The 22,132-nt window shown below is 41.2% G+C and overlaps 2 protein-coding genes and 1 long non-coding RNA gene across 4 annotated transcripts in view; 1 reads left to right on the top strand and 2 right to left on the bottom strand.

The window, feature by feature from the left end:
• Positions 1 to 406: 406 nt before the first annotated feature.
• tmem175 (transmembrane protein 175) lies at positions 407 to 16,850 on the top strand. Of its 2 annotated transcripts, XM_085180308.1 has the most exons (16): positions 407 to 575; positions 939 to 1,088; positions 2,313 to 2,514; positions 2,626 to 2,769; positions 2,847 to 2,919; positions 3,008 to 3,156; positions 3,271 to 6,938; positions 7,372 to 7,410; positions 7,941 to 8,038; positions 8,136 to 8,187; positions 9,643 to 9,678; positions 9,770 to 9,853; positions 10,020 to 10,184; positions 10,352 to 10,430; positions 10,510 to 10,645; positions 13,573 to 16,850. In XM_085180308.1, exons 7-16 carry the CDS (start codon positions 6,735 to 6,737, stop codon positions 14,243 to 14,245), a joined length of 1,566 nt encoding a protein of 521 aa, XP_085036434.1. In that variant the 5' UTR covers positions 407 to 575; positions 939 to 1,088; positions 2,313 to 2,514; positions 2,626 to 2,769; positions 2,847 to 2,919; positions 3,008 to 3,156; positions 3,271 to 6,734; the 3' UTR covers positions 14,246 to 16,850. The 2 variants fall into 2 exon arrangements, with proteins under 2 accessions (XP_085036434.1, XP_085036435.1); XM_085180309.1 differs by lacking the exon at positions 939 to 1,088.
• Positions 5,999 to 13,578, bottom strand: LOC146506182 (uncharacterized). Its single transcript, XR_014877213.1, has 2 exons — positions 12,958 to 13,578; positions 5,999 to 11,027 (listed from the first exon to the last, which is right to left on the bottom strand). It is a non-coding gene; the product is annotated as an uncharacterized LOC146506182 (long non-coding RNA).
• The window catches only part of cds1 (CDP-diacylglycerol synthase (phosphatidate cytidylyltransferase) 1), a 35,907-nt gene continuing 29,570 nt past the window's right edge, over positions 15,796 to 22,132 (bottom strand). Inside the window, exons 12-13 of the mRNA XM_085180312.1 lie at positions 21,763 to 21,866; positions 15,796 to 19,770 (exon numbers count right to left, since the gene is read on the bottom strand). Coding sequence (XP_085036438.1) covers positions 19,635 to 19,770; positions 21,763 to 21,866 — 240 coding nt within the window. The 3' untranslated portion in view covers positions 15,796 to 19,634. The remainder of the gene's footprint in view (positions 19,771 to 21,762; positions 21,867 to 22,132) is intronic.

Raw genomic sequence — 22,132 nt, 5'->3', positions numbered from 1 at the left:
ATGTTTGTGCTGATTTGTGCAGGTAAAATTAGCGTTTGTGCTGCTACACTTTCTGAGATATAACAATTTTAATTCTTACGGCCTACGCTGTATAACACCAGTGTCTGTGGCAGTGAGTTTCAGCAGCTGTGGAGTTTTGCACTTTTATAGGAGACTGTCCACTTTTCTTAGGCTTGCTGCATATTAAGGTTTATTAGTTTACACTGTAGTAACACAATTTAATCCGCGGAAAGGTCGATATTTCTTTTGTTACCGGTGCAGAAACATACACAAGGTAGGCTGAAGTTTTTATTTTTTTCTGTGGAAAACTGAGTTTCATGTGAAGTGATTCAAGTATACCTAAATAATTTTTTACATACCCAGTTGGCCTCTATGATTTTGTTTTGAATTATATATGTTCATTATTATTATTAATGTAGCTGTCTCAGAAAAAATAAAGTGTTTGCTTTCATAGGTTGTTACCTACGTGTAGAAAACTGAATATCCTACAGCACCGAGGCGAGGGATCTTCAACCTGCGGCTCTAAAGCAACATGTGGCTCTCCGGCCCGTCCACTGTGGCTCTTATAAGACCAAGTAAGTTATGTTTTATTATAAAGACAACGAGAAAGGGTTCTGTTAACAGTTTGTTTTTATGAAATATCTGCATTGACTATTCACAGAACGTACAAGGCTTTTAAAAGTGGTTTAATGTTTCTTAGCTTCAAATCTGTTTACTGTTGGTCAAGTTGGTTGCCCGTCTTTCCTAATTTTCAATTATTATGGAAAAGACTCACGTAGCTGGCTTCATTTTAACAAATACTTTTTTCCGTTATAAAGCTTTGATAATTCATTTTCTTATAAAATCTAAAAATAAACATTTTTATTTACATTTCCATAGCTTACACAATACAACAAGTCATTTTCTAGATATTTATAAGCGCTTTCTTTTTTTTTTAGGCTCTAGACAGGTTTTGTAGCAGCAGGGGGGAAAGGGGCCCTTTGAACTGAAAAGGATGCTAACCCCTGACTTAACCCACGAGGTCAACACAAAACAAATACAGAAAAATCATTGACAGAAAAATGGAACGATTACTTTCAAGGCTACAGGTGAAGGTGACTCGGTGTGTAAAAGCAAATATGCATCAGACTGACAAAGAAAAGAGTGTTAAAAGGTTTTTAATTTATGATATGCAGAACTGAACTTACTGATAACCACAGATGGGCAGTAATGCGTTACTTGTAACATTACTTTTTTCAGGTAACGAGTAAAGTAAGGGATTACTATCGCAAAAACAGTAATTAGATTACCGTTACTTTCCCGTAGGAACGCTGCGTTACTGCGTTACTAAAACCGTGATTTTTTTCCGAGAATGTCTCATGACAGTGACGTAAGCGAGTGCGACGTTCGTGACAACAGCTGTGTGCAGATCAACAATGGATCATATATCGAGTGCAGAGAGAGTATGAGCGTGCAGCGTTTAAAGCGTGGAAGTACTGACCTTACTTTGAGTTTGATTCCATAAAAAGTGACAAAAACATTAGTGTCCGTTGTTCGTGGGAAGAAAACTTCTTTTTACAGTGAAAATACCCCCTAAACTTCCAAACAAGCACCAAGTAGCTACGACGTAATGGGAAACTCACAGAGAAACTCGCGGATTCTTCCACTGACCGCTGCAGCGCACCTGCACCAGGGTAAACCTCCGCCTACCCCACTCCTGCTTTACAGGTGAAAATAAAGCAACAGGACCGCTAGTCTTTGACTTTATTTATTTTCTGCTGTGTTTTACTTGCATCTATTTGAAAGACTGAGTGTAAACACAAAAAATATTTTATTTTATGTGCTGGAATGTGCAGAAAATAGGTTTAAATATTAAACAAATTTCTTCCAGTCAGAGAATGTTGCATATAATTAAATGTTTGCTTGATGCATAAAGTTAAAAGATTAAAACTAATAAAACAAGTTTTAAAAAGAGACTTTTCCATTTGATTACATTTTGTATGATGGATTATGCAGGAAAAGTAGAATTGGGCTGAAAGATCTATCACTTTATCACCTATTCAGGTTGTAAATCGTGTTTTTAAAAAGTAACTAAGTAATTAATTACTTTTGAAAATAAGTAATCAGTAAAGTAACGGGATTACTTTTGGGGAAGTAATCAGTAATTAGTTACTGATTACTTTTTTCAAGTAACTTGACCAACACTGCTGATAACACACAGTAGCCATATTGAACACATGTAACTGTAATGAACCAAATAAAACAGAAAAATGCAGGCAGCACTCATTATACTGTGTATAACACAGCATGGGGTTGTATTTTTTTCTTTTCAGATGCTCCTGTCACTCCATTTCCCAGGTCATCATAGCACTCCCACACACATGCAGCTCTCCTGCAGTATGCAGTGTAATGGCCCAAACCATCAGTGGTCATCTTTCCATGGAAAGCAATCACTGCCCTCAAAGTGAACGACTTTCCTTGGAGAACCAGGTTGGAGGGAAATTCATTCAGTGGAAATTCTGTTTGGTTTGCAAGGTCAGTATCAATCCACACGATATCTCTGATGTTGTAGCTGTGAGTAAGTGTCCCTGCACAGAGCTCATTTCCTGTGGTGCTGTCTTCTGTTTGGACTTCTGATGGACACAGAGATGGATTGGAGAGTGGCCCGAGGCAAGTAGACTCAGGCAGGCCAAGTCCTGCTTTCACAGCAAGATGAGCCACAGCAGACTCTTTGAGGACAGAGATGGCAGGAGAAACAAATGGCACTTCCCTTGGCATCCCTTTGCTGAGGTAGCAGTGCTGTGAAGAGCAGTGTTTGGTAAAATAAACACTTGAGATGTTCCTCATTGTCATCCTTTGTCCTTCAGAACAGCAATTTGAAATGTGGAGCTGTCACAGAAGGCACAACATAAGCACTGAAAAAATGCATCAAATGCACAGGTATTCAACACAGAGATTGTTGATCTAATAGGCTGATGAAGGTTTCCATTGTTTAATAATCCCACCTTCACTCTTTTGGCCCCAAAAGATTAATCTGCATGGAGCCATTTGGTACATGGAGAGAGGTAGGAAGTCCTCTTCCTTTTTTTTGGGTGGAACAGCCAGGCCCCTCCAGTTCTCAACTGCATCTTCATCAGCCTGGAGAATGTTTGTGGCAGCATCAGATCCCACAAACGGGTGAGCATCCATTTTTATTTTGTCTTCTGCACTGTGAGTCGTCATGGATCCAGAATTGGCATCTGTGACTTTCAGATCCCACTGTTGCCTCATCGTTGACCTTTTCTTTCGCAGAACAAATCCGCATATTTCCCTCGATGAAGGAAAGATGACGAGCAATGAACAGGCAAGTTTTCATGTTTGAAAAGGCCGTGTTTTATGTTTTTGAACTCAGCTTCAACTGTGGCTCAACTTGCTGTGATGCTGGTGCTTTGCAAGAGAGGGACCATTGCTCCTGTCCAGAGTGGCGAGTAACTTGCCAAAATTGAAACTGCTGATTGTTATATTGATTTATGCTGTTCTAACTTTTAAGACTCAGGTTCAGCAAATTCTGACACCGTTTTGCTCCAGTGGACCGAAGAACATGAATGTTTGTCAACATGAAACATGATGTTTATTTATTTCTGTTTGATTTAGCATCGCCCACTCAGTCATCCTTTTAATCTTAACAGATTGCATTTGATATGTAATTTAATTATTCAGCAGTAACGTGACAGGAACATGCAGGCGATTGACACTGAAGATACAAATGTGGATCCAACAGATTTCTGTGATTAAGAGGAAATGATGTCGACAGTCAGGGTTCCATCTTTCAAAATGTTGTGCAAGATCACTTCATGACTATGTGTCATCATGTGACGATATTTCAGCGTGATACTGATTATAGTAACATATGTTGGATGTTTCAGTCCAGAGGAACTGGATGACAACTTGACAGCAGCCTCACACAGCAAGAAAGACGCAGAATTCAGATTTTACTTCGAGCGATCATCCTCTGATCGCTGTTTCTGTGTTTGCTGTGTTGACAGATTGATTATAAAAAGACTAAATATAACAAGAAACTAATATCTTAATGGGATTTCATTGGTTGCAGTGATGTAAACTAAAGCTAATGAATGTGGATATTGACTGAATGAAGAAGGTGTGTTCAGGCACAGCAGGAGGGGAATGCCGTTAAAACTGTTGCTCTACTTTCTCCTCTTTTATAAGGTCATATTTACCGCAGGTACGTGTATGTCTGTCTGTCCCAACCTCAATGAGCCAGACTGTTAATATTAAATGTTATGTGTGAAAAGCAGACGGACTAATTTATGCAGTGCCTTGTTTGGGTGTAGATAGAAAATTGTCTTTATGTGAACACGTGTGGAGTTTTGTGTTTTAAATGCAGGGCAGCACATCACTAAAATTCAGGTACTGGTGATCAGTCCCCCTGCAGCTAATGTGAAGCCATTTTTCAGCAGATGAAATCTTACTTACCACCCTCACAAATGGCTGGCTGCTGGTTTAATCCATGGATCGTGTTGTGTCAGTGGGGAGATCTAGTACACATTTGCATGAACAGTGTTGAGGATGGAGAGCCTTGGATGCTGAGATGTCATTAGGAGCGACAGCCCCAGGCACCGCCAGAGGCACTGGCTGCAGTCGCCGAACCTGGGGTTCTTTACGACCAGTGGAAAACATGGGACCGGAGCCAGATTCAAGACTCCAGACTCTCCTCAGGCTTTGGCAGGCTGTCCCTGACCCCCAGGTTGTAGCGCTGCTGTGAAGCCCCTGAGGCTGAGACGATGCCAAAAGACACGAAGAAGGAAAAGCAAGAATGCAAAACAGCAGGGGGACAGTAATTAAACGAAATATTCATATTCAATCAAAATGTGCTTGAATATGAATACGTGGGAAATAGCTCTGTTTCCAATAAGCCAGGAAATTAATTTAAATTATTACTGTAAATGCTATAAATATAAATAAATAATACATGTAAACCAAAAGCAAAGTCCTGCTATAAATAATCTGACTTATATCATTGCATATGGATGCAGACATGAGCATCATCATCACTGTAAGGTGGGTAGAGCTGCAGCACAACAGGTGGATTCCTCACGAAAAACACGGACCTGCGACCTTCTTCAGCAGTTATGGTGTAATGTCGCCCTCTAGAGGCAAAAGAGAGCCTCACATGTGTAAGATTGTAAACAGCCTTCAGCCGGTTTTCTGCAAACTCTTCCGTATCAGAAACTTCCACTGATCCCCCCCACTTCAAAAAGCTTTAGATTAAGGAATCAGCTTTTAAATAATAATGCCTGTAATACAGAATTTTTAGTTGACCTTACATTAGAGATTAATTTATCGGGTGCATCCCAAAGAAACACACATCAAAAGTAAGAAATTAAGACATTTAAATATTAAGGAGAGGTTAGAATATCTTAGATTCGTCATGCCCCTTTAAGAGACCACCATCTAAAATTAAACGGCTCAATATATTTAAAGTCAGTTAACGTACCCGTTTTTTTTCCCTTATTTTTCTCTCATAGACGCTTTTTTTTTTTTTTATTCTATGGCATCAAAAAAAACCCTAATATGGTCATGTCACAGCACCACAGGCCCACACAGGTGTTTGTGGGGGCAGCCAATCATCAAAATGTTGGCTTAAAGGGGGAGAGGCTAAAACGTATTATTATGGTAGCTGCACCAGGGTCCAGAACATAAATAATTATATAGCATTGATATGAACTGAGTCATGCAGAGGTGATCTAGTCGAGTTACTGTGTGAAAAATATGGATCTTAAAGTTGAGCTGGGTCACCACCAGTTACTCTGCTCCCCTGAAAGCTCGTGGTAACAATAACTGCTAATTAAAAGTCCTTTCCAGTGGCCGTTCTTGATGTGGAGTTTGACTACTCATCAGGGATGTCAGACTGTTGTGGGCCACATGCAGCTCACTTTGATCTTAAGTGGGCCAAAACAGTGAAACTCCCCTTTGTGTCAGTGTAAGGATAATTAACTACACAATTAAAATCCCTGGGATATCTTAAAATAAGAAAAAAGAAGTGCGACTTCACTAGGTCTCAGTTTCTCTACATGATAAAGAAATGCTGCTGTAGTAAATAAAAGAAATCAGTCAGCACGAAAGAATAAATGTAAAATGTTTGAATAGCCATATGTTTGACTCTACATTAAAACAGTCTTTTCTGAACATCAGCAGGTCTGTGGACAGGATCTTATGCAATATCATAACCTGCATTTAAAGCAAAATGAACACAGCCACAGTTTGATTTGGTGGCTGCCATTTGAAGAGTCCACTTTGCTTTTTGGCCTTTTATGTGAAGCTGCAGGTTCTGACAAAGAGGTTAAAGTTCACCGTGGCCTGCATGGCTAGAATGGCAGGTCACAGGTGCAAATACCTGCTAATTAATGGCAACAGTAACGGTTTGCTGGTCCAGTCAGACACGAGGTGTCAAATTGTTATTCAGTTAATTTGATTAAAAGGCACCAAAACCACAAACAGAGGCCCGGTCAGGTGACTTTAAGTGGTTTTAAGACCCACCTCAGATAACACACTCGAATAAAACCACTGTGGATCACGCCAGATCAGAAACACAAAAATTACAAAGTCCTCACCCCGAGTGGCTCCTCTCGCTTTAACAGACGATCTCCGGTGAGAACAGGAAACCAGCCGTGCTGCTGCTTCCTGTTTCCCCGCCTTCAGTCAGCTGTCTGTCCGCTGTGTGTGGATGAGCAGCACTCTCCAGCAGCTCCTCCAGGATGGGGGAAAACGACGACAGCGACATCATAGAGCATCACGTTGAGGAGGAGATGGAGAAGAAAGGTGCGAGGAGCTACGCAGCTTCCTCCTCCTTCCTGGAGAGCGTCAGTCCGTCCGAGAGAGAGGGCCACAGCAGCACCCAGTCCTCCCACAGACTGCTGGCCTACAGCGATGCTCTCATCTCCATTATCGCCACTGTCATGGTAGGAAACACGCCGAGCTTTGCAACACAGTCACAACATTTAGGTGATACAGTGTTTGCAACAGAAGAAGCAAAACCAAACAGCAAAAAGCCCCACGGAATAGAAAATTCACAGTGAAGCGCAGATACGCAAATATTTCAATTTATGGAGCTTCTTCTCTCAACTGTTGTTTTACTGTCATAGTCAGACCCATCACACTGAGACAGGAAGAGAAAAAAAATCTTATCTGCAAAATCTGTAACAGTGAAAACTCCAATTAATTTCAAATAAATAAATAAATAACACTTATAGAAAGATTTCTGCTTAATTCATTACTGCTAATTGGGTCTCCTGGCCCCAAACACACTGATCTCAGAGTCTAACATATCTGTGTATGTGCAGCACTGTATATTTGAGTTGATCTGTCTCCTGATACAGTTTCATTTATCCACAGATTTTACCTGTTGCTCACACCAAAGTGGAAAATAATGAGGTAACGTCGGACTTTTTAAAAATGTATTTCACGTTTTAGCAAAGCCGTGATATCCTTGTTATTCAGCTGAGCTTTCTGATGCAGCTTCAGAGGGTAAATGTAATAACAACTTAACGTATTGTTTGTATTTACACTCTGCAAACTGTAAATAAAATCGTCACCAGCAGGGGGCAGTGTTTCTCCTGTGGTTACACTGAAATGCTTTCAGATGTGTGACGCCTTTATTTGTTTTTGACGGTGAATTTTAGCCCCACCCTTATTTTCTTCAGGAGGCTTTGATGGGACGCCATTGTAAATGTGTTTCTAATGATTTGTTGCTGGTTGAATAAAGGCTACACTGAGTCATCGCACCATCTTGTGGTACAAAATGGTATTACACCAAATTGCAACCTGAACTGGATCTAACGTCTTCCTGGTTGCTTCTCCAACATTCTCTAATAATAACTTTAGTTACTTTTGGAAGTTTTAAACTATCTTAATTCACATTAAGGACCTATAACAGGAAAATGCTGTAAAATCTTGTATTGCAGGAATTGAGGGAGAGTCTCCAGGGCCTACTCACCACAAAGATCGGCGTTTACTTGATGACATTCCTCATTGTGACTGTTGCCTGGGCTGCTCATATCAGGTTAGTAGTAGTGGTAATAGTATTAGTACTGATAGTATCGTAGTACTAGTTATTTTTAAGACGCCCGTTTTCATTCTCTCTCCTTGTTTATCTTCAGGTTGTTTCAAGTTGTTGTTCGTATCGATGACTGTCTCGCACTTCTGAACCTTGTAAGTATAAAAATTAAAGTGTTTTCAAAACGATAGATGTCATTTTTTTAAATTTGTAATTTAAGCCTGCCTGCAAGATAATCTCAGGTTTTGTTTATCTCATGGAAGGATGATAATGAATACATACTGATGTCTGTTTTTTTGATCAGGTGACATGCATCCTTATTTGTTTTTGGTTGTTTTTTTTTTATCCATGTCTGTATGTTGTTTGTCCCATGAAGCAGGGACAAGATGTTACTTGAGACTTACATATGCATATACTATTACTTAAATTCACCTTATGCTTACAGTTAGGCTGAGCAGAGTATAGGCCTGTATAAATTGGCTTCAAATTTCATGGTGTTTTCTGTCAGCAGTCACATCATTTGGAGTATTTTGGTCATTTTTAGTCTGAACTAGGGCTGCCACAATTAGTCAACTAGTCACGATTACGTCGACTATCAAAATCGTCGACGACTGATTTAATAGTCGACGCGTCGTTTGAAGCTTTGTAAGATCACAAAAGACGCAGGAATAAGTAGTAGGATTTAAGAGTGTAATAACGGATTGAAACAGAAGATGGCAGCACTGCATGTACAAGGATGCCAGCTGCCATTAAACCCCGAAGAAGAAGAAACTGTGTCCCAGAATTCAAAGCACAGCCCAGCTCGGCCCTGCTCAGTTTCCAACAATGGCGGCAGCTAGTTAGTTTTAATATTACTCTTATTATTCTTTCTGGATCACAAAATAAACGTTTAACATATTTTCAGGCGAGAATGTAGCTGTGTAAACCTCAAATATCTGCTCAGTTTATCAAGACACCACATATTTTCAAAAGCGCTCTGACGTTTTCGGAGACGTCTGTTACCCACTAGCTCGATAGCTAGCCGGGGGCAAGGCTAACTAGAGCCGTGAGAGCACCGGACTCCCAGCAAATCGTTTTCAAACCCACCGCCGTCTTTCGCTACTCAGGTTAAACATGATATATAAGTCACTTAGATAACTTAAAAATGTTATTGTTTGACTTTTTTTTTTAGTATTTTATTTGTTCCTGAGTAAATCGGTTTGGCTGAGATTAAAGTTATAGTTTTTACACAGCTAAATAAACATCAAGCAGACAGCTGATTATCAGAAGTGTGAGATGCTCGAGAATATACTCCGGTGTCTCGTTATATTTTAGATAGCAAGGAGTTTATTAAACTTCACCAAAATAATCTGCAAATTTCATTAAAATTTAATAAACTATCATCTTGTCTTTATTTTTAGTTAGCACATACCTTAAACACTTATAGCTGTAAGCTAATGATAGTTATATAAGAGCAGATGCTGCTGGTGCAATAAGCTGTACGTTTTATGTCCAGTGGATGATGATCTGATTAGTTGACTAATCACAAAAATAATCGGTGACTAGTCGACTATCAAAATAATCATTTGTAGCAGCCCTAGTCTGAACTTCTGCTTTTGCTTCTATTTCAGGCCTGCATGATGCTGATAACCTTCCTCCCCTACACAGTGAGTCTGAGTGTGTGAAACTGTTGACCTAGAATCAGTCACTGCTGAACGAACAGCGCTCTCATTCAGTGGTGTCATCTACACTTTGCAGTTTTCTTTAATGGCGACCTTTCCTGAGAACATCCTCGGGATTTTACTCTTCTGTGGTTGTGTGATGGTGATCGGCGTCATTCAGGTGAGAAACTTAAATGTTAGATTGTCATCCTTTGGTAAGTCTGCTGCTCTGTTCAGTTTCCTAACTTCAATGAACCATTTATCCGCCTTAAGGTGTTGGGCGGCTGAAGCCTGTCGTTGCAGGGCGGTTTGCGTACGTTGTAATCCCGTGTGTCTCGTTTCTGTAGTCGGTGATTGTGTTGTACGCCTTCAGCCGCCCCTTCCTGCTGAATGAGCAGATCCAGATCTCAGAGAACCAGACCTTCTACAAACACCACATCCTCAAAGTCATCATGAAGGTTCCCATCATGTGCTTCTTCGCCAGCATCTTCTCCTTCATCTTCTTCCAGCTGGTTGGTGCTGTTCCATGTTGTTCCTTCATATTTTAAAAATGTCTTATTTTATGATTATAGGTGATCTCCGCTCTCACATTTCTTTGTTGTTTGCCAGTGAATAAAGTAACAAATCCAAAGCTGGTCAGAAACACTCTCCCAGTATCACGTTGTCATTTCTTCCTCAGTCTTACGTTCTCTTGGCCATCGTCATCTTCCTGCCTTACATCTCCCAGTGTTTGAAGTGGTGTCGCAGCAAAGCCATCGGTAAGAGCCGGACCGTACAGGTACTGTAAATAAGTGCCGACCTCTGGCCTTTGTACCAATCAAACCTCGTCCATTTCAGGTCAGGTGGAGGAAACGCCAGACTCCATGTTGTTCTACACCTACCTGCCTAACGAACCCCTCAGCAAGGAGCGAGTGGAGGCTTTCAGCGACGGAGTTTATGCCATCGTAGCAACGCTTCTCATCTTGGACATATGGTTTGTTTCAGCTTTATCGGCTGTGCAACTTTCAAATGTCCTTTGGGAGGGGCCTGTTTTACTGTCAGAGGAATTGAGTCAGTTTTTTGGTCATTTGGATGATCTGAACATTTAAATAGTCCACTATGAAAATCTAAGGTTAAAAAAACTAATTTGGCATAAAAAAAATGAAGGAAATGGTCGAAGAAAAGTATTTTTGACTTCAGTGTAAAGATCAGAGCCTGGTGACGTACCACGAGTTGCTCATAATGATGAACTTCTTAGCATGATGATGTCATTTAATAAAATCCCCCGAATGTTTGGACTAAACCCTGTCAAAGAAATGTTCAGAACACATCATGGCTCCTACATGAGGTGAAAAAGGAGGGTGGACAGTCGAAACCTTTGATGTAGACCAGCAGTCTCCAACCTTTTTTGCGCCACGTTTATGCCCGACAATATTTTCATGGACCGGCCTTTAAGGTGTCGCGGATAAATACAACAAAATAAAACTAGTACCGGTACCGAAAAAAAGAAAATGTATTCATAACACACGTGAAAAGACCCAGGAAAACGGAGTTAACGATAAAAACGATAACAAAATAACGCTGAAAACCGATAAAAAACCCTGAAAACTACAGTGGGGCAAAAAAGTATTTAGTCAGCCACCGATTGTGCAAGTTCCCCCACTTAAAATGATGACAGAGGTCAGTAATTTGCACCAGAGGTACACTTCAACTGTGAGAGACAGAATGTGAAAAAAAAAATCCATGAATTCACATGGTAGGATTTGTAAAGAATTTATTCGTAAATCAGGGTGGAAAATAAGTATTTGGTCAATAACAAAAATACAACTCAATACTTTGTAACATAACCTTTGTTGGCAATAACAGAGGTCAAACGTTTACTATAGGTCTTTACCAGGTTTGCACACACAGTAGCTGGTATTTTGGCCCATTCCTCCATGCAGATCTTCTCAAGAGCAGTGATGTTTTGGGGCTGTCGCCGAGCAACACGGACTTTCAACTCCCGCCACAGATTTTCTATGGGGTTGAGGTCTGGAGACTGGCTAGGCCACTCCAGGACTTTCAAATGCTTCTTACGGAGCCACTCCTTTGTTGCCCGGGCGGTGTGTTTTGGATCATTGTCATGTTGGAAGACCCAGCCTCGTTTCATCTTCAAAGTTCTCACTGATGGAAGGAGGTTTTGGCTCAAAATCTCACGATACTTGGCCCCATTCATTCTGTCCTTAACACGGATCAGTCGTCCTGTCCCCTTGGCAGAAAAACAGCCCCATAGCATGATGTTTCCACCCCCATGCTTCACAGTAGGTATGGTGTTCTTGGGATGCAACTCAGTATTCTTCTTCCTCCAAACACGACGAGTTGAGTTTATACCAAAAAGTTCTACTTTGGTTTCATCTGACCACATGACATTCTCCCAATCCTCTGCTGTATCATCCATGTGCTCTCTGGCAAACTTCAGACGGGCCTGGACATGCACTGGCTTCAGCAGCGGAACACGTCTGGCACTGCGGGATTTGATTCCCTGCCGTTGTAGTGTGTTACTGATGGTGACCTTTGTTACTTTGGTCCCAGCTCTCTGCAGGTCATTCACCAGGTCCCCCCGTGTGGTTCTGGGATCTTTGCTCACCGTTCTCATGATCATTTTGACCCCACGGGATGAGATCTTGCGTGGAGCCCCAGATCGAGGGAGATTATCAGTGGTCTTGTATGTCTTCCATTTTCTGATGATTGCTCCCACAGTTGATTTTTTCACACCAAGCTGCTTGCCTATTGTAGATTCACTCTTCCCAGTCTGGTGCAGGTCTACAATTCTTTTCCTGGTGTCCTTCGAAAGCTCTTTGGTCTTGGCCATGGCGGAGTTTGGAGTCTGACTGGTTGAGGCTGTGGACAGGTGTCTTTTATACAGATGATGAGGTCAAACAGGTGCCATTCATACAGGTAACGAGTGGGGGACAGAAAAGCTTCTTACAGAAGACGTTACAGGTCTGTGAGAGCCAGGGATTTTCTTTGTTTGAGGTGACCAAATACTTATTTTCCACCCTGATTTACGAATAAATTCTTTACAAATCCTACCATGTGAATTCATGGATTTTTTTTTTCACATTCTGTCTCTCACAGTTGAAGTGTACCTCTGGTGCAAATTACTGACCTCTGTCATCATTTTAAGTGGGGGAACTTGCACAATCGGTGGCTGACTAAATACTTTTTTGCCCCACTGTATACATTTCACACCTGGGCCTCAACTCTCGCGGCCCGGTACCAAACAACTCACGGACTGGTACCGGTCCGAGGCCTGGGGGTGGGGACCGCTGATGTAGACGGTGTGACGTCTGCAGTTTATCGAGCGTGTTGTAGCTGTGAAGCTGCACACACCTTTGATGAAGCCCCTCTTTGAAAGGTAGACTGACCAAAGTTTACAACATAGACACGTTTTAGTAAATATGAACAATGAGCAATGCCTAGATTTTTGTAACCAGTGTAAAAGATGGGCGTATTTACCGCGATGTCACCGACTGGTTTCTTAAGTCCTAAACATCCTGCAGCCACAGCTGTCACCCTCTGGTGGTCGTCAGATAGAATGCACGATTAGGCACCTCTGCAGTGGCTTCATTTGTGGCATCTCTTAAACTGTCTAAATTTGCACCAGTTTACAGTATTTTTATTCATAACTACAATGTTTTTTTTTGTTGGATGTTAAGACTCAAAATTAGGAACTTTCCAATCGAGGTCACAAATCTCAGAGTTGGCATCTGTATCTTTAATATACACTCACTAAAAATACTTCAAAAATCAGTTTTGTATAAACTTCTGAGTAGCAGTGATTCTGTTACAGTTTCTAGTTAAATGTATGTTAAATGTAATACAAAGGTTATAATTGGAAAAACCTTCTAATGTTTAACTTCTCCGGTTCTTTCCTTCTAGCGAGGACAACGTCCCAGATCCCACAGTCGTGCAGAAGCAGTTTGGCGGCAGCCTGACGGCGGCTCTGCGGCTTTACGGCCCCGAGTACCTCGCCTACTTTGGTTCCTTCGCCACCGTCGGCCTTCTCTGGTTTGTCCATCACTCGCTTTTCCTCCACGTCACCAAGGCAACGCGCTTCATGGGCCTGCTGAACACCTTCTCGCTGGCGTTCGTCGGAGGTTTACCGTTAGCCTACCAGCTAACGCACGAGTTCCCGCCCAACTCTCACAATGAGCTGGAAGCCATTCAGATTAGCTGTGTGATCATTTTCTTCGCCGGTATTTTCCAGCTCGCCATTTGGGTGGTCGCTCTGTACAACGAACAGGAAACTCTGCACCCCTACGTGCGATACGGTGGACGTGAGCACGTGCTAATGCTGGCTAAGCTGGCTCTGTACCCCTGCGTAGCTTTGGGGACGTTTTTCCTCACGTGCATTTTGAGTAAATTTAGCGCCCCGATTTTCCACCTGATGGAGATCACGGTGCCTTTTGCTTTTCTGGTGTTGAGGATTTTGGTGCGTCTCGGGTTAGCGCTGCTGCGGCTACTTTTCTGTCCTGACAGGTCCAACCGGAGGATCGTCATAGAGGAGGAAGCTGACGAAACAAGAGTGCCATTTAATGCTCTAGTTACATAGGGGGCGTGGACAGGGAACTGATGCTAACTGACAGATCTGAGAGGCAATGCTGCTGAAGGGCTTGGTCTGTGAATGTGCTTATATTTGACCTCATGAGGAGCCTGCTGGGCTTCACACCGGCAACAAAATGGAAAGCATTTAGACCGGTTCAAATGTTGAGAGCATCGGTGTAAATGGGATTAGATATAAACCATGGAAGGAGATTTATTAGGGAAATACTTAGTGGAGCAGAGCTGATACTGACGGCCAGAGCCTATTCGTTCATTATTTTTACAGTTTTTGTTATTTACAGTAACATGAAGAGTACCAGTGCAGGTTTTAATCAGCAGTTAATCAATGTGATTCAGTCATTGTGTTTTAGCTGTATTACTTCATGTGCAGAGCACGGTCCGTCCAGCCGCTATCAGTTAACTGAGCCTTACAGAATAGCCTCTAATCACCCATCGAGGATTTTCTGAGCATGCTCAGACGCCCCCTGCAGGACATCCATGAGCTGACGGTGTGGCAGGAGAAGTCTTTCTGTCAAACTGCTCTCCTTTAAGTCTTGAGTGTTGGCACTTTAAAAATTGATGTATTGAAGCCTCTTTAGTCCAGATTTAGCTCCATGATGCTGATATTTTTTTGTTTTGTTTTGTTTTTTTCGTCTGACTCAAAGAAAACTATGATGCACTTTAACAGAAACCTTCCAGAGGACGCAGAAAAGTTTGTCTGTGTTTGCTTTGTCGTTCTGTTTTCATATCCCGGCTGCACTACAGTGCATCGTTTTAGTTTGAGGGTATTCATAACTGATCATTTGTACTTGGAAGCAAGTTAAATGCAGGATATCTTTCCGTTGTCTGGCTTCACGAACCCCGACAGCCCCAATCAGGCCAAGCAGTCACACGAAGGTTGTTATCAACCTGATAACATGGCTAATAGCATGATCACGTGGGCAGCAGTGACTGATTTTTATGTAGTGCACTACTAGAAAAATCTGAGGTGGTTAAACACAAAACAGACTGAAAGCACCGCGGCTGCTGAACCACCTTTGTAATACTAAAACCCAGGTTTAGTCTCAAGTTACCTGGATAAGCCAAAATCCTGCTGTTGGTGTTGGTGGCTGTTATTGGTAGAAGCAGCAAAGTTGTTAGTTTTGTCACTGTATAACTTTCCCATTTATCCTGATACTTCTCATGGTGAAAATAATGAACACAAAATTGCATTAACATCTTTATGTACTACAACCCAGTTACATTTTTATTGTCTTTATCTGCTCGGTGGTGTGTTTAAAGCTCAGAGTCGACAGGAAACGTCTGAGCAGCTCTTTATGCTTACACGTGTGTTAGTAACGGCTCTATCAGTGCAAACTCCACATTTGTTCTTTCACTCTGTGCAAAATCTCTCTTTTCCTAACTGTCAGGCTTTGTTTTGTGAATAAATCTGAAGTCGATCCTTTAATGTAAAAGTGATTTGTCTTTTCATGATCAAAAAACACAAATCGGAATAAAAACATTTTAAAGAAAAAAGTCTTTATTTACCTCCGTACATTAAACACCTTCACAATCTCTCTATTAAGATATCAGTGTGTTTATTTACCGTACTTTGTATTGCCCCTAATATTAAACAGCACTATTCCTCAGTAGATACACATTTCCTTATCCATCTCATTAGAAAACATTTCTGCTCAAATCAAACCAAACGTACACAAAATGATAAATTAAAAACACAACAACTGAAAGTCTGCATCGTCACCTGACAGCTACCTGTTCTCTTTTCTACCTTTGTGTGCAACGTGGTAGGAAAGTATAAATTAGTATGCACGTGTGTCGTGGAACTACAGCTGTAAATATGGAGTCTCAAGTGTCCCAGTGAAATAATATACATCTTAAGTATATCAATTAAAGATTCATTAGATAGCCACAGCTATAGCTCACCTGGCCAGGTAACAAAGACTTGAGTCCCACCTGCTGCTCATTCGCTCCATACTTTCCAGATTACAACCTTAACTGTGCTGCTTTAAGAGAAAAAAGGTTAAACTGGTAGTGTGCAATAAACGTGGGTAGGACTAAAAATAAATATTAGATCGGTAGAAGAACAAACACTCCAACACCCACCGGGAAATGAATCCACACCCTCAGACTGACCGATGGTGTTGATTATGATCATTATGGGAGCTGAATTTAAGAGACTGGAGGAATCAGTACTATAGTATTTAACAAAGTATATCTATTTTAAATAAAAGGCACTTCTAAAGTTCGCTCATTATCCTTCCAGACAATACGCAGAGTCATTACCTGGGACAGCAGCTAATTTATATCCACATTTTCAATTAATTTACGAGTCGCATTATTCCACTGGCACACTCCAGGCTCCATATAAATCCATTCTAACAGATAATTCTGAGTCAATTCCTGCTCCACTTTTGGTCGGATCTCTTTAGTGTTGACACGTCGGTCCAGACGTCTGCGTCCTTCGCTGCTTCTGCGAATGCTGGACGCGTGAGGGGTGCGTAAAGAAAAGATTTAAAGATTTACACAGTACGATACAGCTGGTCCCAAAAATTCAACCTGAACCTCTCGTTCACATCTTGGAATCTACGATGAAAAAACGAACAGAACAAACCGGACGAATAAATTAAAATATCCTCGTTGACCAACGACTGAAGCGTGTGAACACAACACAGATCCAGATGTCAGCGCTCCAACCCAATTCCAAACTCTCACCTTCCAGGTTTGAGTGTTTCGGGATGAGCAGGGAAAGTCGGGACAGGAGAGATCTGACTCTTTGAACTTTTTCACTAACAGAAGAAAATCAGTGTTGATCAAACAGTGCTTTGGTAAACGTCTCTGTGAAAGGATCTGGATACAAACAGAGAATCTCTTTGCAAACGTAACACGTGAAAAACATAAATACGAATCATCACATTTCCTCTGACATTAAAATTATCCGATCCATACTCTAAAGAATCAAACTACAACTTGCACTTATAGCTAATAAAACCACCTCCCAGAGTTCTTTGTACACCTAAAGAAGTGTTTTATATACTGTACATAAACTCCATCGTACAGTATACAGGCTCTATATTTAATCTCATGTTATCATTGATAACATTTTGTATTGCAATCTACATTCAAACTTAGAAAACATTGATTTGATGTGCAAAAACACCCTAAAGCATCCAAAAACGATCTGATGGAAACCTCCCCCTCAAACACCACCACCACCCCCACAGTGCAACTAAAATCATTGGTTGAAGGAAACAGTTTCACATTTCGGGAAATGTGCTCATTCGTTTTCTTTCCAAGAGTCTGACGTGAAGATTCAGTCCTGCGTGAGCAGCGAGTCATTCCTCTAAAGCTCACAGATCAACACGCGTCCTTCGAACTCTCTGTCACTGACTTGCTAATTAGCAACTCTGCAGAGTAAGGATTTTTCCCCAATACAGAGACCAGAGGGCAGCTTTGCAGGCTGTTGCAGTTTTCCACCAACTTAAAGTTGTTCCCTGTGTAATCTAATCTGTACAGTAGGATTTTTGTGAGGATGGAAATGACCTCACTGCCATGGACGAATTTGTCTGTGGATCCAGAAGGATATCAGGGTGGGGATTAGGACTAATATCTGGAATTTTCTTTTATTAATTATTATGCATTTGTGTTGTTGGGATATAAAATTTGCAATTTTGTCCAATCTCTAGAACGATAAAACATTATTTCAGTTACATCATGGATTCAAATCTGGACCGAGTCTGGTTACATTTTTAAAGTCAAATCCAAAACTGCTCAAGTGAAACGTCGAAATAGACAAACGACGACTAAACCAGTTGCTAGACTGACTCTAGATTCCAAATAGGCAGAAGAATTTGAAAATTAAGCTGCAGGGACTTCAATATAAACATGCTTCCTCTTTCTTATGGGAAAATGCACAGACTTGTATTAAGTAAGCTATGCATTTGCAGGTATTCTCACCTCCAAACGGCCCATAACAAACCAGGAAAAACCCGGAACAAGGGAAATGAGTTGAGCTGTAAAGGAGAGAAATTAGTACAATAACTTTTACACTTGCATACGAGTCTGTTTGAAACTGTTCCTGCCCACTCGTGTGACGTTTATGTGTGATTTTTCATCCACTGGTTAAAATCTGATTGTTGGGGTTTCTCTGTATTATTGTAGAGTCTTTACCTTACAATATAAAGCGCCTTGAGGCGACTGCTGTTGTGATTTGGTGCTATATAATAGGTATAGTAATGACACTATAAAACTATGTTCTGCTGCTCCACATTTGTGACTTTTTAAAAAATTTTCCACTGATCTTTATAATATTTTCTATATTTTCTACTGTATTGCTATGCTTATAGATACAGAGAGGACAGTGCTACTGATCTTTTTATCAGCTCAAAGACAGAAAACCACTGACTACATTTCCCACAAACCACTATTCAACCTATTCCTTTAAATTATCTTTTTTTTTTTAATCACCCAAACACCTCTACATTGCTACCTGTTAAAAATCTAATTTCTTCATGCTAAAAGCTACAAATCTAAATCAAAGCTACATCTCTTTTTTTTTTTTGCATATCACTTCTCATAGCTTAAAAGTCTTTTTCTGCAGCAGGTCACATAAAGTAGTAATATATTATATGCATTGATTGCTAAATAGTTTCAGTAGATTTATGTACAACATTATTCGAGTGCTGAGTGTGCAGCTGATGCTGTTAACATGCCTACAGACGTTTGACTATTATTGTGCGAGTTATCTTAGATGTAGTCAGAAACCTAAAAGCTAAATGTTGTGGAAGTGGAGAATAAGCATGGCTTCATTTAGCAGTATGTTTGACAACCCTGCTGCATCACTACTTCACCCACACCCAGTTTGCTGTAACTCAGGTCCACGTGCTCAACACTTTGGGCCCAGTTTATGCTGGTAAAAGCTTCTTAAATCCATTTTTAAAATCTAAATTTAGTGCAATATTTGCCGTCCACAGCGAATCTGCATGTCGACCCTCCACTGAGAACGCTGCGTGCTTTACAGTCACTGTTGTTGAGCGAGTACATCTTTTTCTTCAGTGTGTGTTTTAAGGATGACGGCGGCCCGTTCACTCGTGAAGTGTGCTGCAGCTGATGCCGGTCCAAGTGAAAAGCAACGCAGCCACCTTTTTTTTCCTTTTTGTTTTTAGTTTCTTTCCTACTAGATTGTTCCTTGTAGTCACCTCAGGTTCAAAGTTGTGATCTTGAGCTGATTGGAAGTTGAACGAAGAGCCGACAGGATGACGATGGATGCTCCGATATATGCCAGAAATCACACACATACCATACGGCTGTTCTGCATGCGTGCCTGCGTGTACATGCTTACGCCAACTCTGAAAACCGTCTCGCACGCTCCCGGGTCATCGCCCTGTGGAGGTGGTGCCGCGTCACTCGGCCTGGACAGCAGCAGGTGGGAGGATGCCCTTGTCTCTCAGGTGGGACTGCAGAGTGTGGAAGATGCCGAGCTGCTGCTCAGGCTGGAGCAGCAGCAGTTGCTGCAGCACTTTGCTGGGGTTCGGGCCTCTGCAAGAGGAAAGAAATTCAAGCTTCAAGTTTGGCAGTTGAAGCAAAATAAAGCACGAGAGCACTCAAACTTTACTTTCATCAGGGGGAAGGCGACAATCTCCAGTAACCACTACAGAAAAAAGGAACCTACAAGGTGCAAGTGACGTTTTGAACTACTGACTGAAATTTCACAAAGAGTGAAATACATAGACTGTACGTAAAGATGGATGGATCGGCTTGAGCTGAGCATTTCGGCCGTCGTCATCTTTTCAAACTAGAAGCTCTTGGACACCGTTGGTGGTCATCTGATTGTTGGGGATTCTCTGTAATATTGTAGAGTCCTTACCTTTAAATATAAAGTGCGTTGAGGTGACTGCTATTGTGATTTTGCACCATATAAATAAAACTGAACTGAAGTTAGCCGAGTTGGATTGACATTTTTGAAGAACAGTTACAGAAGTCAAAGTATTTTTGCTTGATGCCCACGTTAACGTAATTTTGAAACAACATCCACCTGTTTATCCTGATGGCGAGTGAGACTGATGTGAGGTTTTTCAAATAGCTTTCCTTTGACATCTGGAACGTTTTGGATTATTTAAACCAGACTAGGGCTGCTCAATTAATCAAATTTTAATCTCGATTACAATCTGGGCTTTCAATGATCATTAAAAATGACTGAGCCGATTATTAGCCCCTCCCTCGTGCTTTACTCTCGCGCTGCTCCGTGTGGCAAATCGAGCGCACCTCTCTGCATTTCGAACACGTGTCACAACAATTAAGAGCAGCGGTCTCCGACCTTTTTTGCGCCACAGACCGGTTTATGCCCAACAATATTTTCACGGACCGGCCTTTAAGGTGTCGCGGATAAATACAACAAAATAAAACTAGTACCGGTACCGAAAAAAAGATTTATTCATAACACACGTGAAAAGACCCAGGAAAACCGAGTAAACGATAAAAACGATAACAAAATAACGCTGAAAACCGATAAAAACCCTGAAAACCATACATTTCACACCTGAGCCTCAACTCTCGCGGCCCGGTACCAAACGACTCACGGACCGGTACCGGTCCGAGGCCCGGGGGTTGGGGACGGCTGATTAAGAGGACCCGAGGGAAGCTCGGAAAGCTAAGCAAAAGTTATTTGGAGAGGAGAGTGACTGCCGTTGGTTGAAAAGAGAGGTAAAAAAACTTCAGTGGTGTGGAAACATTATGGGTTTGCGGAGTCAGACGTGGATCAAGTAGACATAGTGTGTAAACTTTGCTACAATGTCGTAGCTGCACCACAGAGCAACACTGCAAAGTTCACTAAACATAGATGTTTACATTTTTCATTTATTTTTTATATTGCAAACATTTGCACTGTTATCAGTATTTGCACACTATTTTACATTATTTTTTGACAATCTTTAAAGTCATTATTCAACACATTGTTATTGTTAAATAAATATCGTCAAATAATCGAGATCTCAATTTCAGTGAAAATAATCGTGATTATTATTTTTGCCATAATCGAGCAGCCCTAAACCAGACCAGCTATATTTTGAGATTTTTTACTTGAAACTTTATCTTCAGTGTCAGTAATTTTACACAATCTGGTAAAATTTGATTCCAGTCTCACCTTTAGTCACATGACCCTCTATTCTGACAGCATGTAGCCGGCAGTCGTGGCTCATATACTGTGCCTGAGGGGTTTGTGAACTGCCTTGCCAGTAAAATCAATTCTTTTTTTTTTTTTGGCCTGTCCCGTTTGGCTCTTTTGCCATCAGAATTATTGTCTAAAGGCGAAGAAAGATGCCCAACGGATTTACTTTACCAAATTGACCATCACAGCCTTGCCGTAATGGTCCATTTGATTCACCTTTTATTGTATATTTTATTTTCACTTGCTGAATACTGCAATTCAAATTACACACGATTGAAACACCTCTAAATGTTCAAAAGACGGAACTACCACAGCAGCACAAAGTTCCTCTATGAGAACTCATTAAAACTGCCACCGCTTCCTACCTGACAAAGCTGGCGATATAGACGTGTGTGAAGGTGGCCATCAGGTACTGGCAGTCGAAGCGGTCCATGATGCCTCCGTGGCCGGGGATGGTATTGGCAAAGTCCTGAAGGAGAAGACACACAGCATGCTATAGCATCCAAGCTGTGCTTTTATCCATAATATGATAACTACACTGTGTGGAAAAGATGCTATTTTTAAAGATCGCAAACACCATGAGGTGTCACTAGGTGAAGATATGCTACACAGGCCACCAGGAATGCACACAAAAAAAGCACAAACCACTGGTGGCTACAGTTTACTCTGACAGCCTGGAGTAATGAATGCATTAGTGACTAAGCAAACAATGCTGAGCTGCCTGCCACTTTAAAT

The sequence above is a fragment of the Neolamprologus multifasciatus genome, chromosome 12, assembly GCF_963576455.1.
Source record: "Neolamprologus multifasciatus chromosome 12, fNeoMul1.2, whole genome shotgun sequence".
In the NCBI taxonomy this organism is placed as follows: domain Eukaryota; kingdom Metazoa; phylum Chordata; class Actinopteri; order Cichliformes; family Cichlidae; genus Neolamprologus; species Neolamprologus multifasciatus.
The sequence above is the reverse complement of the archived record's forward strand: the minus strand, read 5'-3'. Positions and strand labels throughout refer to the sequence as shown.

Bases quoted from the DNA above. Each gene is read 5' to 3' on its own strand.
- tmem175 (XM_085180309.1), top strand. From the start codon at position 6,735: ATGGGGGAAAACGACGACAGCGACATCATAGAGCATCACGTTGAGGAG. The intron at 10,431-10,509 runs GTAAGAGCCGGA...CGTCCATTTCAG, and splicing joins GTGTCGCAGCAAAGCCATCG to GTCAGGTGGAGGAAACGCCA. The intron at 10,646-13,572 runs GTTTGTTTCAGC...CTTTCCTTCTAG, and splicing joins CTTCTCATCTTGGACATATG to CGAGGACAACGTCCCAGATC.